The sequence below is a fragment of the Paramisgurnus dabryanus genome, chromosome 3, assembly GCF_030506205.2.
Source record: "Paramisgurnus dabryanus chromosome 3, PD_genome_1.1, whole genome shotgun sequence".
NCBI lineage: Eukaryota > Metazoa > Chordata > Actinopteri > Cypriniformes > Cobitidae > Paramisgurnus > Paramisgurnus dabryanus.
Window position 1 is genome coordinate 38832501 of NC_133339.1, and position 16046 is coordinate 38848546.

The 16046-nt window shown below is 37.2% G+C and overlaps 1 protein-coding gene across 1 annotated transcript in view; it reads right to left on the reverse strand.

Moving 5' to 3' along the window:
* The window catches only part of col5a3a (collagen, type V, alpha 3a), an 81174-nt gene that overhangs the window by 63804 nt on the left and 1324 nt on the right, over positions 1-16046 (reverse strand). The window contains exons 2-3 of the mRNA XM_065263411.2: positions 1010-1177; positions 667-880 (exon numbers count right to left, since the gene is read on the reverse strand). Coding sequence (XP_065119483.1) covers positions 667-880; positions 1010-1177 — 382 coding nt within the window. The remainder of the gene's footprint in view (positions 1-666; positions 881-1009; positions 1178-16046) is intronic.

A 16046-nucleotide genomic window follows, 5' to 3' on the forward strand; every position in this document is an offset into this window, starting at 1 on the left:
CAGTCAAGATGTAATTTTTACAATTTGTACCCTGCAAGCATGTCTGCTTATGACCAAATAAATTGTTTGTTTGTTTATTTATGTTTATGATATAATTTATTTAAATTTCCAAATAATTCCCATAAATTCCTGTAAATTCCCATAAATTCTTATTGTTTAAGTTTTTTGTGGTTTATTATGGTACATTCAAACCTGATCTCACGAATTTCCGTGGCATAGTCACGGAATTTTGTGCTCATTTTTCCGTGGCATTCTCACGGATCTCCGCATTTTTCCGTGGCCCTGCTACGGACTGTCTTTTTTCGTGGCATTCTCACGGATTGGTTACTCAACTGTTTTGTCCTATTTTCTTACCATTTTCGCTTCGGTTTAGGGTTAGATTTACATGAAATGACATCCCTACCCAAACCCAACTCTAACCCCAACGCCAGGCGACAATTGTTTAAAGTTTAGAAAATATAAAAGAATACATCAGAAAAAATAGTATAAACCATTAGTTAAAGTGGCATATTAACGCAAACACCAAATCTAACCCTAAACTGTGATTGGCTGTTGGCCACCCTTCAGACAAGCCTTCCGTCAAGCATTAGCGCTTTCGCCCCGTGTGAATGTACCGTTACACCATTTTAATATCCACTTAAAGGCTACTAAAACTTTATCACTTACTTTCCATCAGCCAGGTTAATCTTCTTAAAAAGGGGGTAAAGCTCTGGAGATGGTTGGCCTTCGTGATCCTCATAGAGGAATACAGGTGATCTTCCCATCTCCAGACCCAGCTGCTGAACTCCCTGCTCATCATACAGTGACAGCAGGAAGAACTGCGAATTCTTCTTAGCCTTCACCGTGGTCATCAGAGAGAAGTTCTCCGGGAACTCTGAATCTACAATGACGACAACAACAACAAACAGTCATTCTTCATATATAAATATCACTGTCTCTGTGGTATTTAAAGACACTATGGACTGAAAAGGATGAAAGATTGTGTAAACATGCTTCAAAGTGTCCATACCTGGAAAGAACTGTTTGGTTGGGGCACTGAGTTGAATCTTTTTGTTTATCCTGTAAGCCACGTCTGTCTCTCCTGTATCATTTCTTTGAGTACACAAGCCGGCTTCTATCGACACGCCCTCCATGTCTTCAGACAGATCCAGTATCCGCAAGACATCAACAACATTGGCTGTAAAAAACAGAAAGGTTGTTGATATATAGATTACTGCTCTATATGTTAGGGATGCAAAATATGTTAAAACTATTGAGCATTGCCAGTGTGTATATCGTAATGGTTTGCAATAACTGAATAGACTTTTTTTTAGGTTTTTATGTTTTAGGTCAATACAGATAGCAGAGAGATTGATGCATTCCTTTTTTGAACTATTACTTAGTAAGGAGTTGGGGAAAGTCAACACAATGTTATTAATTTCCTTTAATATAGTATTAATATTAGTTATGAACAGTTAGGAAATGAGATTCATGGTCTCTAGAGTCTGATGGTTTCACAGCTGTTTTATTCACTAAGCCAATCCCCTTTAGGTTATAGCAAGAATGAACAACAGGCTGAGATTCTGGCTGATTGTTGTTGATTTGAAGCCAGGCATCGTTGTCTATCTGCATGAAAGCTCCAAGATGTAGCCGGGTTAAAGTCAAGTCCACAGGTGGTTATCAACGGGCTGTCATTATGGGATTGAGTTATGACACATTCTAGTCTGAGACAGTTAAACAAACACCTGACAGCTGACACCTGCCAACACCTCTTTAAAAAAAAGGTCTTGACCTTCATTTTACTGCCTCATGTTTATAAGCACAATAAAAGGATTCACAGTTAAGTTACTGTAAAACTAAGACACTTGTGGAGTAGTTCACTGAGAATATATTGTGCTTGCTAATAGCTTTATTTGAGTACATGTGGTGTTTGTGTGGTTTTAAAAACATAATATGAAAATCACAGCTACAGGGTCGCTATACAGCAACAACGGCCGCAGCATTATGACGTTATTAAAGAGCATGGAACAATAGGAGTTGTAGTCTTCACCCTCAATGTCAACAGTACTCAGAAAGTTTTCTAACCATTTCATTATTATGTAAACTCCTTGATAGAAGCCACAACAGAGTGATGTGGACTAGATGTCCCTACTAGAGGTCATCACGGGTCGACTTAGAACCAAAAACCTGAGGTCCGGCCCAAGGCAAGAGCCGGTTCGGGTCTAAATTAGTTTCCCATGTGCCTCGGACTCGGGTATAATATTAGCGGCCTCTGGAAAATTTAAAATGAATGTGTTTTTGCGGACCGGAGAAAATCCGAACTATTTCCCGTGTGTGCATCAAGTCCTTTTCCAACCCCTCCTCTGTTTGCCAAGAGCCCTTGCGACATTGTGTGGTTGGCGGTAGGTTAATTTTCATTGAGCTAGACCTGTCAATCGATTTTGAATGCACATATTAGCAGTTACCTTAGTTTTAACATCAGAAAACAAAAAAATAAATGGAGCAGTGGGCCAATTTGGCTGCGAGGCCACCAGACTGCACACACATCAGTGGCGTTTACATTTGGGTACAGTCAGGTTAAAACATTTCCACTGGGTTGAGTTGGATTCGGGTCCAATTTTCTTGGGTTTGTTTAGGGTCGGGTCTTTCTTTAAAAAAAATTATGCAGGTTCAGGTAAAAAGGTCATACAGGTCATTTTGTGTCGGGTACATTTCTTTGGACCCGAGAAGACCTCTAGTTCCTACTTCCGCATTTCGTACATTTCCGCATGCAAACTACTACTACGCCGAAGACCGATCAGCCTATGAAATCAAACTATCGCAAAATTCGAAGCAATATTCTCGTTCAATTTTTTTTATTTTTTTTCTATTTATTTGATTTTATTCAGTTTTTACTTTAAAATGTTATTTGCACATTTATAAGGGCTGTTTAACTCTTTCCCTGTCAGCGTTTTTTTTTTATGTTGCCTGCAAGCAACAGCAGTGTTGGGGAAAGTTACTTTTAAAAGTAATGCATTGCAATATTAAGTTACTCCCAAAAAAAGTAACTAATTGCGTTACTTAGTTACTTTTCATGGAAAGTAATGCTTGCGTTACTTTTTAGTTACTTTTGCGTTACTTTTTCTTGGCTGAGGCTTGATCTCTTTCAAGCCTTGCAGGTGTTTTTTTATGACTGAAAAGTTCTGCATTCAGAAATTGCATATTTTAGCACAAAAATGTCAAGCTCTGGCCTGCTATCTCCATTTCTGACTCAAACGGTTCTACAGGCGTGTCCGCATAGAGTGCATAATGTGACTACGTTTAGTTTAATTCAGTACATAATTTTTTCAAATTATGTTAAACGAATTAAATTATAATTAGTAGTAGAATTAATGAAACTTAAAAAGTAACTTGCATTACTTTTTTAAAAAAGTAACTTAAATATTAATGTGTACATTTAAAAAGTAATGCGTTACTTTACTCGTTACTTCAGAAAAGTAATATTATTACGTAATGCACATTACTTGTAATGCGTTCCCCCCAACACTGAGCACCAGCATTTTTATGATTTTCACAAAAGTTTAATGCCTTCCAGAAATTTTTCTTTAAAAATATATAAACACACAATATGTAAGCAATAAGGTACGAGAGGCTGTGCTGTATGGTGAAGTTATTCACCATACAGCACAGCCTCTCGTACCTTATTGCTTTTATTAAACGGTTACCACACAATATTAAAGTAAAAAAAATATAAGTGCAACTTTCATGAAGTTAAATCAATAAAAAGCTTTCCTTCCGCTAAAAAAAATAGTCCCTGACCATGAACAAAAATGTGTTCCAATGTGTAATATGCATGAAAGCTCAAATAAATACAACAAACCGATACGTGTGGTTGCTAAGGGTGCAGTGATAAACAGAACCGTTGGGTGAAGCGGTCATAGCAGTGTTTTATCGTGAATAAAGCACACCTATTGACCAATCAGAATCAAGGATTGGAACTAACCGTTTTATGAATCAAATGAAAGAACAGACCCTCTGCGTTCTCTTTTTATCACCTCTCAAATATGGGTGGGTTTCTTCAAAAATACCAAATGTTGAGCAAAAGCTGTGATAATTGCATTTTTGTACAGGACTTCAGATTCAGAGATCAGATTCAGAGTGATGATCAAAACATACACAGAGTCTTTTTGGAACAGTGGATGCTTCAGTGTTTTATAAGATGGGTAAGAGCACTGCCTAATGGATAATAGCGGAAATAAGTAGGGCCCTATAATTTCCGCGATCACGGAATCGCGGACGGAATCGCGGAATTGGCTAATTAACACGGAATCTAGTATTAACGCGGAATTTGACGGAATTTGACATATTTTGAATTAAATTATGTTTTTGTGTGGGAGACGAACGTATGTCTGGGGGAAATGCAGACCGGGGGAAGTAAATCTGGGCGACACGCCCCCTCCCGTCGTTTCAGACCCCCTCCAAAACACTGAAACCATGGGGAAGCGGCTCTCCACGACTCTGCTTTCGTCAGCGAAAAAATTAAGAAATTCAACGCTAAGCGATAATATGTGCGTGTGTAAATGCATCTTTTATAGTCATTAAGTAATCCTGTTATCCAGTTTTCCCAAAACCATTTACATTTTAATAATTAACATTAAAGGCACACTCTTTTTATGACTAAAATAACAGTAAAGGGTAAAAAATATAATTGGCAAAAATTAAAACGGATAAAACGGAATTTGCAAAAATGAAAACGGAGAAAACGAAATTTGGGAAAAAATAAAACGGAATTTGGGAAAAAATAAAACGGGAAATAAGTATTGCCATAAAATCTTGTCATTGGCAGGAAAGCATTTTCTTTTAACAAGACAACTCATCAACGAGAAAACTTGTCAATGGTGGGGAAAGAGTTAAATATTGTTTACAATGTATGCATAATAGCCTAAATAAAAAAGCAATATTCTCTGTGCCACATGAAGTCAAGCACACCTATGGCTTCTTCAAAAGGATAACCAGGACACGACACCATTAACAAGCAACCCTAAAACCTTAAAACAGCAAATTCTCTGGATTCAAAAATTTTGAAAACATTTGGGATAATGTAAGTACACATGTAAAAAATCTAACACTGTGATAGTAGTTTTTGGATAATTTAATGTAAAAATATTTTTACATATAAGATATTAATAAGACATTATGTAAATCAGGTATTGGTTATGTAGCTGTTGTCCATTATTACATCATCTTGTGATAAATATATGCTGCCATTAAAACATTTATTACATGAAATTTCATTAGCTACTGCTTTCAGTTAAATGTGTTTTGCGAATTTGCCTCTGAGTTGTAGCAATAAACTGCATTTATTGTAGAGTTAAACAAATTACTGTTTAATGAATCGATAAATAGGAAAAATGGGATTTATCAGTGGATGCAAAAAGGAACTGTGGAGGGGAATGGATCTTTTCACCTAATGAATTGAATGAATTACTGTGATTCACCTAACCACAACCCTTGGCATGTGCAGCAATTTGGGACTCAAACGACGATCCTAAATTTAAATTGCCCTCCTGTTTTCACAGCGCCCTTTCTCTCTTCTGTTAATTAAACATGTGGGAAGAGTTTGTCTGTGCCAGCCAGCTGCCTGCTGAATAAAGAATATACTGCATTTTATGACATTATTTATTTGTTTAGCAGATGCCTTTATACTGGGCGGAGCGAAAGCATGGCAACAGACTTGTAAAAAGACAGCGCTGGTATACGAGCGAGACTCAAACACAATGGAAAACATTCAGATGCTCATATACAGTAAAGGTTTTTTAGACAGAGCTATGTCAATTCAACATCCATATATACATTATAAAGATACTGTAAACGAATAAACCTTTCAGTTCAGTGGCCATTTTCAAAAAAACCTTTCAGTTCAGTGGCCATTTTTGTCAAAAAATTACAAAAAGTAGTCTCGAGGTCACTGGGGCAAGAAGTACACCTTTGTACCTAAAGAGTTAATATTATTACCTTCTTAAAGTGTACTGCCCTAGTGACAGTTCAGGACCATTTTTACTCAACGGTTTATGTCTATGTTAGTCTATGTCTAGTTTACACCTTTTATAAAAAAAATTTTAAATGCACACATATACATTCATAGACATACAGTACACATAGGCACATGCAGAAACAAAGCAGCCATGAAATCTGTGACAGGAAAGACTGAATTATCATCAGACATCACAACTGTCAGTCGCATCTGACCCAAAAACATTTTATGACTGCTCTCTTATCCAGAACCAGACTCAAGTCTAACAAAACAAATACTGCATACAGTACGGACAACCACAGTGTTACATACAGAAGACTTATAAAGTTAACTGTGATCAAAACAAGATGGGAGCAAAACAAACGATTTAAGATGTGCATTGAGTAGTTGAAAATTAATATTCTGTGAAAATATGTCTGTGAAATCCAGGTTAAAGTCTCATAATCTAATGATGAGATAAGAAGCATCAAAATTTGATTTTACATTGATTTTAATCTTTGACATGACCCTAAGATATCAAGGTTATATTTTCACAAATGTAGTGACCTCAAAGATTTTACATGATGATTTTTTGTAAAAAAAAAAAAACAGACACTCCACTTTGCTCATTTTCCAGCTCCCCTAGAGTTAAACATTTGAGTTTTACTGTTTTGGAATCCATTCAGCTGATCTCCGGGTCTGGTGCTGGCACTTTTAGCATAGCTTAGCATAATCCATTGAATCTGATTAGACCGTTAGCTTCACGCTCAAAAATAACCAAAGAGTTTCGATAATTTTCTTATTTAAAACTTGACTCTTCTGTAGTTACATTGTGTACTAAGACCAACGAAAAATTTAAAGTTGCGATTGGTATTACGCAGCACCTAAAAATAGTCCCCATGGTAACTTTCAATAGCAGGGGACTATTTTTAGGCACTGCGTAATATCATTGCGCCTCCTGCAGCCATGTTACGGTAGCAAAGTCCTTGATTATTACGCCAGAATGAGAGTATAGTTCCTAGCCATATCTGCTTAGAAAATCACAACATTTAATTTTCTGTTGGCCTTAGTACACAATGTAACTACAGAAGAGTCAAGTTTTAAATAGGAAAAATATTGAAACTCTTTGGTCATTTTTGAGTGCAATGCTAATGGTCTAATCAGATTCAATGGATTGTGCTAAGCTATGCTAAAAGGGGTACTGCCAAAGCCGGAGTTCAGCTGAATGGATTCCAAAACAGTAAAACTCAAAAGTTAAAATCTTTTTTAACTTTTTAAAGGGTCACAATTGTGGTCACACAGAGTCACAAAAATTATTAATTATAATATAATGAAATCCTGCAGTAAAAAATTATTCTGATACATTTTTGTGAATTCATATTAATCTTTCTGTTTGCCTTTCTTAAATTTAAAAACATTAAGTTTGACTTCACACTAATGTTTAGGCAAGTGGTCTCCAACATGAAGTCTGTGAGTTGCCCGCCAAAGCACATTTAATTAATAGCCTCAATTTTGATATTTATTATAAATTGTTTTATATTAGCTTGGCTTATTTTGTGTATGTTAACATATGAAACAATAAAATAAGCAAGTAAAACAAAAAAGTTTTGAAAAGACAATATTAAAAAAGTAGCCGTTCAGATTGTGGTAGCTCTTGCTCACAAAAAGTTTGGAGACCCCTGGTTTAAGCATTACAGTGTTAAACAAGATTTGTTGGTTCAACTTAAAAAATGAAGTGTTTGTGCTGCCTTAAACGTTTTAGTTAATTTAACTTAAAAATATTAGTTGACTCAATCTTTTTTGTTTGTTTGAGTTAACTAATATTTTTATGTTGAAATAACTAACAATTTTAAGGCAGCACAAACTAGGGATGCTTAACGATTAATCGTGATTAATCGTTAGCAGAATAAAAGTTTTTGTTTACATCATATATGTATGTGAACTGTGTATAATAACTTTGTATAAATAAATGTACACACATGCATGTATATGTTTTAGAAATGTTTACATGTGTATATACATTTGTATATTTATGTATAATTTATATTATATATAAATATATATACTTAATATATATAAAAAAATTCTTAAAATTATACATGAATGTGTTCATATTTATATATAAACATATTTATTATACACAGTTTACACACATATGTGATGTAAACAAAAACTTTTATTCTGCTAATGATTAATTGCGATTAATTGTTTAGCATCCCTAGCACAAACACTTCATTTTTAAAATTGAACTAACAAATCTTTATTATATCATGTAAACAACCCACTTATAATACAGTTAACACTTTGCTTAACTTGCAGAGTTATTTGTTACTTGTTTACCAAACAGAGAAACTGAAACTCTAGAGGCACTTTAAAATTTCTGCCCTCTGACCTCTGAAACATTCACATGATAATAACAATGGCACGGCAGTTTGAGGACAGAAACCTCTTCTGAGTGTGAATTCCTTCAGCACATTCCCAGGATACTCAACAAATCCCTGTCAATTCTCAAAACAAAGCATCCCAGACACAGATTATAATGTGACCACATTTATGACATTAAACCAATGAGAATGACTGAAGAATTAAACTGACTGTTATGCGTGCAAATAACCAACTACTAGGGAAAAGCTATATGGGTTATATCATTTCAAAAATAGACAGACGTGCCCAAAATAACCCCCACAAAACTTATACCTTTCCTCAAGTATAAAGAATGTTTCTCCCTCAGCATCATAAAGGAGCTGGAGGCAGGTGGCTGGATGCCATATGTTAAAGATCCAGAGCCGGTCCAGAAGGAACTTGCTGATGCGTTGTGCATCAGCCAACAACAAACCGGAGCCAAGTTTACAAATTACATTCATCAATATCTTTGTAACCCAAGGCTGTGCTACCTGTGCATTTAATTCACCTGTTTTATTCAGCCAAGTGCTGCTCTCCCAGTTCATGTAGCTACAGTACATCACATACTGTACACCTGACTGGGTGCGGCCATCTGGCAGATCTGACAAGTCTTCATATACAATAGAGGCTGCTTTCCAACATCACCCTAAATAACCACTAAATGAATTAAAGATTTATGCGAGGTGAACAGAAAAGCTGTGAAATACTGGGAATATGTGATGGGTGAATCTGTGTTGGTCACATTACTTCTTCCTTCTTTCTTGATGTGGGCTTCCTGATGGAGGTCAGACTTTTAACAACATTAATATTGTCCAATTCAAACAGTGAACATCCTGAACTTTATGTCCAGCAGTCAAGTTGCATTACAAACACATTCTGCAAGCATTTCTGAGAGCGTATTATACGCTTGCTTTTCCGGAAAGCAATACAAAAATCTATCAAATTAAACTCTGAATGCACTGGGATTTGCAGATTTATGTGAATATTTACAGTGATACATTCTGCATTGTTTACAATGGCCGTAATCGACCGTAAATCGAATTTATTTCTTTTCCACAAATTTCATAATGTTATGTGTCTGTATTCAGTGTACTTGAGTCACTGGGGATGAGTGTTTGGGTAAATTATTAGCTGTAAAATAAACTATCATTTTACTCTCTTTAGTATTCATAAAACAGTGCACATCCTCCCACAGTTAAAGGCGGAGTCCACGATGTTTGAAAAACGGTTTGGAAAAGGAGACGGGCCGACTACCAAAACACACTTATAGCCAATCAAATCAAATCAAATGCCGGGTTGCGTATGTGTGGGGCGGGTCTATCAACAGAAGGTCCAGATTCTATTGGGGTAGGGGCGTGTTTGTTTAGGTGATTTCAAATATCAACATTGGCTTTCAAACATCATGGACTCCGCCTTTAAGATGTAAGACAACACCATAATTTACCACACATCTCTACACTAAAGAAAAATGTTTGATGGTGCCGTAGAATGTAAAACTGTATTTACCTAGGCATAGATGAATAATACGAGCTCTGTATATGGTAATGACATATCGTGAGCCTCAAACACGATTGTTTCCTCTTTTTTATGCAAGACCACTGAAAAACAAGCCAATCTCAACATAACACCGACATTAAATTACACATTAAATTAAGTACAATACTAAAAACAAAGTTGTGACTGCTTAGTTAGCGCTATATGCTAGCATTTAGACTGAAGTTCTACTATTGATGTTACAGTTAAGTTTTCCAGGTCCAAAAAACACAAACTTACACTACTGCTTAGATTTAACAATCTTTAAACAATTCATTATTTATCAAATTCTGTATCTTCATCTGATACAGGCTCAAAAAACGGTCGGTTTACACACACAGAGCTACTGAAATGAGCTGCTCTGAGAAACAGCCAATCAGAGCAGAGCTCAATATTATTATTCATGACCCTTTCAAATAAGGTAATAAAAGACAATTTCATTCTAAAGGCAAATCCTAGGGTTGTAAATGGACATGTAAAACCATCTCTGGATAATTTTGGCACCTAATAGAGGCACATACCTTCTATGTAGAGCAGAGTCCTGCAACGGGTCAGGTACCCACGGGTACGGATACCCGCATAAAAGTGTCTGGATTGTGACATTCCTAAAATTCAGGGGCGGGGATGCGGGCGGATAATTAACTCTATGCGGGCGAAATGAAAATATGTGCAATATTTGTATGTCTAAATTACCATTACACGCGCAACATATTATATTTGACCAATCACGTCACTACCACTGCGACTTCTCTGCGACTTCTCGTAGCCTAGTTGGAGCGAGTGTTGCAGGAGTTACATAAAGTTTTGCTATTGATAGACAGAAGCTGGGAACGTCTTCTCATAGGGAAGTAGGGGTTGTGCAGGTAGGTTGTATTTTTTTCTTGTTCATTAATAGGTTTATTTGTGTATAGTTATCAGGTTCCATAGCCTGTTTAGGTGCCGATGGTAGGCTCCTTAAATGGTGCAATACAAAGCGTACTTTAACCTGTTTCATTAGCCCATTCATGACGCTGTTGTGATGTTGAGAGAGGTACGAGATAAAAAATAAAGCACTTTAACTGGATTTTAGCGTGTGTGATTTATGCGTGTGCGGGTATGGATCGGGTAACGGGTCAAATAATAGTGGGTCTGGGCAGGTGCGAATTTAATTTTGATATTATCACGGGTGAAGGGTCGGATCTGGGGCTGAACTTTGCAGGTACGGGTGGTAGCGGTTCTCCAAAAATGGACTCGTGCAGGACTCTGATGTTGAGATCAGAGAACAATTTATATTATTACAATGCATTCTTTGGCAGCTTTAAAACACCCTACAGTAATGTACAGAATCAGAATGTATTTTGTGCCTTCGTAGCACAATTGCATCAGTTATCTGTAGGAGTCTTTGCAAAAACAGCATTTAACACCCTTGAGGTTAGATATAATCAAATTACATTGGCCCTGACCCCTGACCTTGAGGGGCCCGGAGCCAAACCCTTAGACTGCAGACGCAATGAAGCGAGGACAGAAGAGACAATGCATCTCAGACACGCCCAAAGGCTCTCTAGAAACACTCTTCCAGTTCGCCAAACCTCAGTCATGGTTAAGCTTTAGTTACACACTTTTACTAAGTCTGAATTTCTGTTGTGTTGCGTTGGATCCTAACATATTTCATCTTTCATCGCTTTTCCAAGAAACTATATGTTAAGGTAATTATATGCCTGCAAGACATTAAGTGAGTGCGTCCCAACTGATATCCTTTAAGAAATAGATAGCCTATATACAAACCTTTTGAGCTTAGATCACATACCTGACTGAGATTTTAGGCTGGATCTATTGAATGTTATCTTTAATTCATGTTTGGAAGTCATTCAGAATTGTGTCTGCATGTCATACTAAAACTGGGAATCTTCCCAATTTTATTAGTGAATACTGCCCTGTATCGAATGACACTCAATTTAACCGGTAATCTGAATGGAAATATCTTAATAAATCTTTTAATCTTAATTTACTGTATAGTAGACACTATGTAAAATGTAGGGTCACTTAATTAATTCTACCTTTAATTATTTTTTTATATATTTTAGAATATTAGTAACGTCATCAAAACTATGAAATAACATAAATGTAACCATGGGAATTATGTTTTTTAGTCAATTATTATATCAAAATTAAAATCACAACTATATCCCCCTTTGTCTAAAATGTAAAAAAAAATCCTATTGTCCTACCCCATTTATTAAAAAGTTTTATTTTGTTATTTTTTATTAGTTGGAACAATTACATTTAACTTATAACAATTTCTCAGTTTATAAGATCAAGTTTATAAGATCAAGAAAAAAACATTTAAATCAAGTGACCATACACATTTAAATAATAGTATATTAAATATGACCTAATTTCTCACAACACACAACCAGTTTCCTTGCTGAAGTTAAAGGGATAGTTCACCCAAAAATGAAAATTCTGTCATCATTTACCCAACCTCAAGTTGTTCCAAATCTGTTTTAATTTCTTTGCTCTGCTGAACACAACCAAGCAGATCTTGGCACTATTGGCTTTTATAGTAGGAAAAAAGAATACTATGGAAGTGAATGGTGCCCCAGATCTCTGTGGTTATTTAAAAAAAAAATTATCTTCATTTGTGTTCAGCAGAAGAAAGAAAAGTATGCAGGTTTGGAACAACTTAAAGGTATTGCGGAGGATTTTCTTTTTCCGGGTGGATCATTAAGACTATTGGTCCTCCTAGTTGTCAATCAGGAGTGTTGCGCAATTGCATTTTTTTAAAAAGTGGAGAAGGCGGTTCTTTTCTAAAATTCGAGAAAATCTTCCGCTATACCTTTAAGGGAGAGTAAATGGTAAACTATCCCTTTACAGGAATAAGGAATTTGGTTTTCTAATGGGTTACTGTACAATATTCAGCAAAGGTTTTTTGTTATTGTGTTTTGGTATGGTGCCTTTGAGCACCGTTGGATACTGTATCCAAAGTCTGTGAACTGCTGAGTAGACAGTCTTCTGTGCCAGGGATCTGAGCATTATTACACACCACTTTCGCATTCCTCAGTCTGTAATGTTTGTTCTGTAATATTTACTCACTGTGAGACATCCACTGTAACTGGGTCTACAAAGGAAACACCTGCTTCTCCCCATCCCCAGCTTAACACTGATGGTCCTCCAAACATACACGCATTAAACACACAAACCCTACCAGTTTAAAACCCAGGACACACAGAGCATCGGTCATGCACCATTTTCAGTTAAAAGATGTATGCAGATTTTTCAGCATGCGTCGCTGGGGAGAGAAATTACTCTGATACATACTGTAAACACTCAACTAAAGGATTATTAGGAACACCTGTTCAATTTCTCATTAATGCAATTATATAATCAACCAATCACATGGCAGTTGCTTCAATGCATTTAGGGACGTGGTCCTGGTCAAGACTTCTGAACTCCAAACTGAATGTAAGAATGGGAAAGAAAGATGATTTAAGCAATTTGGAGCGTGGCATGTTTGTTGGTGCCAGACCGGTGTGAGTATTTCACAATCTGCTCAGTTACTGGGATTTTCACACACAACCATTTCTAAGGTTTACAAAGAATGGTGTGAAAAGGGAAAAAACATCCAGTATGAGGCAGTTCTGTGGGCGAAAATGCCTTGTTGATGCTAGAGGTCAGAGGAGAATGGGCCGCCTGATTCAAGCTGATAGAAGAGCAAATTTGACTGAAATAACCACTCGTTACAACTGTGGTATGCAGCAAAGCATTTGTGAAGCCACAACACACACAACCTTGAGGCGGATGGGCTACAACAGCCGGGTACCACTCATCTCCACTACAAATAGGAAAAGAGGCTACAACTTGGAAAAATGTTGCCTGGTCTGACGAGTCTCGATTTCTGTTGAGACATTCAGATGGTAGAGTCAGAATTTGGCATTAACAGAATGAGAACATGGATCCATCATGCCTTGTTACCACTGTGCAGGCTGATGGTGGTGGTGGTGTAATTGTGTGGGGGATGTTTTCTTGTCACACTTTAGGCCCCTTAGTGCCAATTGGGTATCGTTTAAATGCCACAGCCTACCTGAGCATTGTTTCTGACCATGTCCATCCCTTCATGACCACCATGTACTCATCCTCTGATGGCTACTTCCAGCATGATCATGCGCCATGTCACAAAGCTCAAATCATTTCAAATTGGTTTCTTGCACATGACAATGAGTTCACCGTACTAAAAGGGCCCTCACAGTCACCAGATCTCAACCCAATAGAGCATCTTTGGGATGTGGTGGAATGGGAGCTTCGTGCCCTGGATGTGCATCCCACAAATCTCCATCAACTGCAAAATGCTATCCTATCAATATGGGCCAACATTTCTAAAGAATGCTTTCAGCACCTTGTTGAATCAATGCCACATAGAATTAAGGCAGTTCTGAAGGCGAAAGGGGGTCAAACACAGCATTAGTATGGTGTTCCTTATAATCCTTTATGCACGTTTCCTTTCATGCACGCAAATAACGTATGTGCTAGATCAGCTGTAGTCTTAGCGGTATGTTCAGATGCAACTTTTTTGCCCTAAATAGGCAACGCAATTGCCTTTCATCACTGCTAGATCTTAAGCGAAATGAAAAATTGAACTTTTAAAACTAGATACAAAAGTAATAGTTCGGACCACTGATTTAGATTTCAAAATAAGACAACAGACCTGACATTCCAATTTTCTTGGATTATAAACCCAACTGATGCTCGTATATGGGCATGTAGGAAAAAGACATGGATCTACTTCTGTAAGCCAGATGCTTGTATTGTTACTGGATGGATGACAGATTTCAGAGGGGATCATAGCAGCCCTGATGGCCCTGCTCCTCAGCAGCAGGGAGGCATTTCTGTTTACAGAGGGGAAAGGCTTTTCATATCTCCAGCAGCTCGAAGGGGAAGCTAACATACTCACTGGCCTCTATTCTCATCCATACTGTTTCATTTGCTTGTTTGTTCTTTACTTGTACTGGGATCAAACAGAACATCTATGGCGGCTCCTTTGTACAAGTCTCCATCAGGCCGTGTGAACGGTGAGGGACAGGGGGAGGCCAGCATGGACCAGACACTCATGATAACCATAAAGAGAAGATGCCACATCATAGTTCCCCTTTAGCTCTGAAAGACTCAAGGCCTTTGAAGAAGATGGCAAAAATAGATTGGATGGGATGAGTACAGACAGAAGAATCACAAACTGAAAAAATGTCTTTGTTCCTCACGTCAAACATGACGACAAAGCACGGTTCCAATGTCCTACAGTTACTGTATACACATAAAAACTTGTGGCAGACTTTCGCAGAGCGATCCTGCGGATACCCAACAGCTGACACAAATAACCACATCCTGCTTGATCACACACTATCAGGAGCCATGACCGCACCAAAGAGGAGTGATGCCATTGCAGCTGTGTCTCTCTGCAGATGTCCTTCAAACTGAGATGAAGTGTGACCTGTTTTGGCCTGATCAGCAGATGTAACATGTAATGACTACAAATCCAAGGAGAACTGGTGGAGTTTGCTTTGGCTAACGACGTCATAGGACGAAAACATCGACACAGCTGTAAAGAGTCAACTACTGCCCCTTGACTTGATTTGCAATAATCCACTTTAACTAATTGTTCAACAGATGCACACCATAATAAACTGAAGTGAAGCAATACATTTGTGGGAAAAATATTATTAATATTTTATGCTTATTAAGCAATTGATACATCATGTATCCATAGCAACATAGAGATCAGCACGATAAGTTGGCATAAGTTCAAATCTCATTAGTTCTACCGTGTCTTGTAATATGGATATTTTGTCATTTTGTGGTGTATAAATAAAGTATTTTTAAGGAAGTTGCGTCACTGCGCCACCATATTATTTGGAACACCTCCAGGTCTAAAAGCAAGACCTGCTAGATACTGTGCATCCCCAAACAATCGGCAGGGACTTTTGCAAAAACAGTCTTTAAAGAGCCCCTCCCCCAGAGCATGTCATCCTTTAATGGTTGATGATTGGCTCTTTTTACTGGAAGGCGGGACTTTCTTTGCTAGAGCAGCCATATTGACCGTTGCGATCTCCCCCATTCATAGCAATATTAATTGTCAAAATGAAATATCTTTGGTATTAATCACTAAATA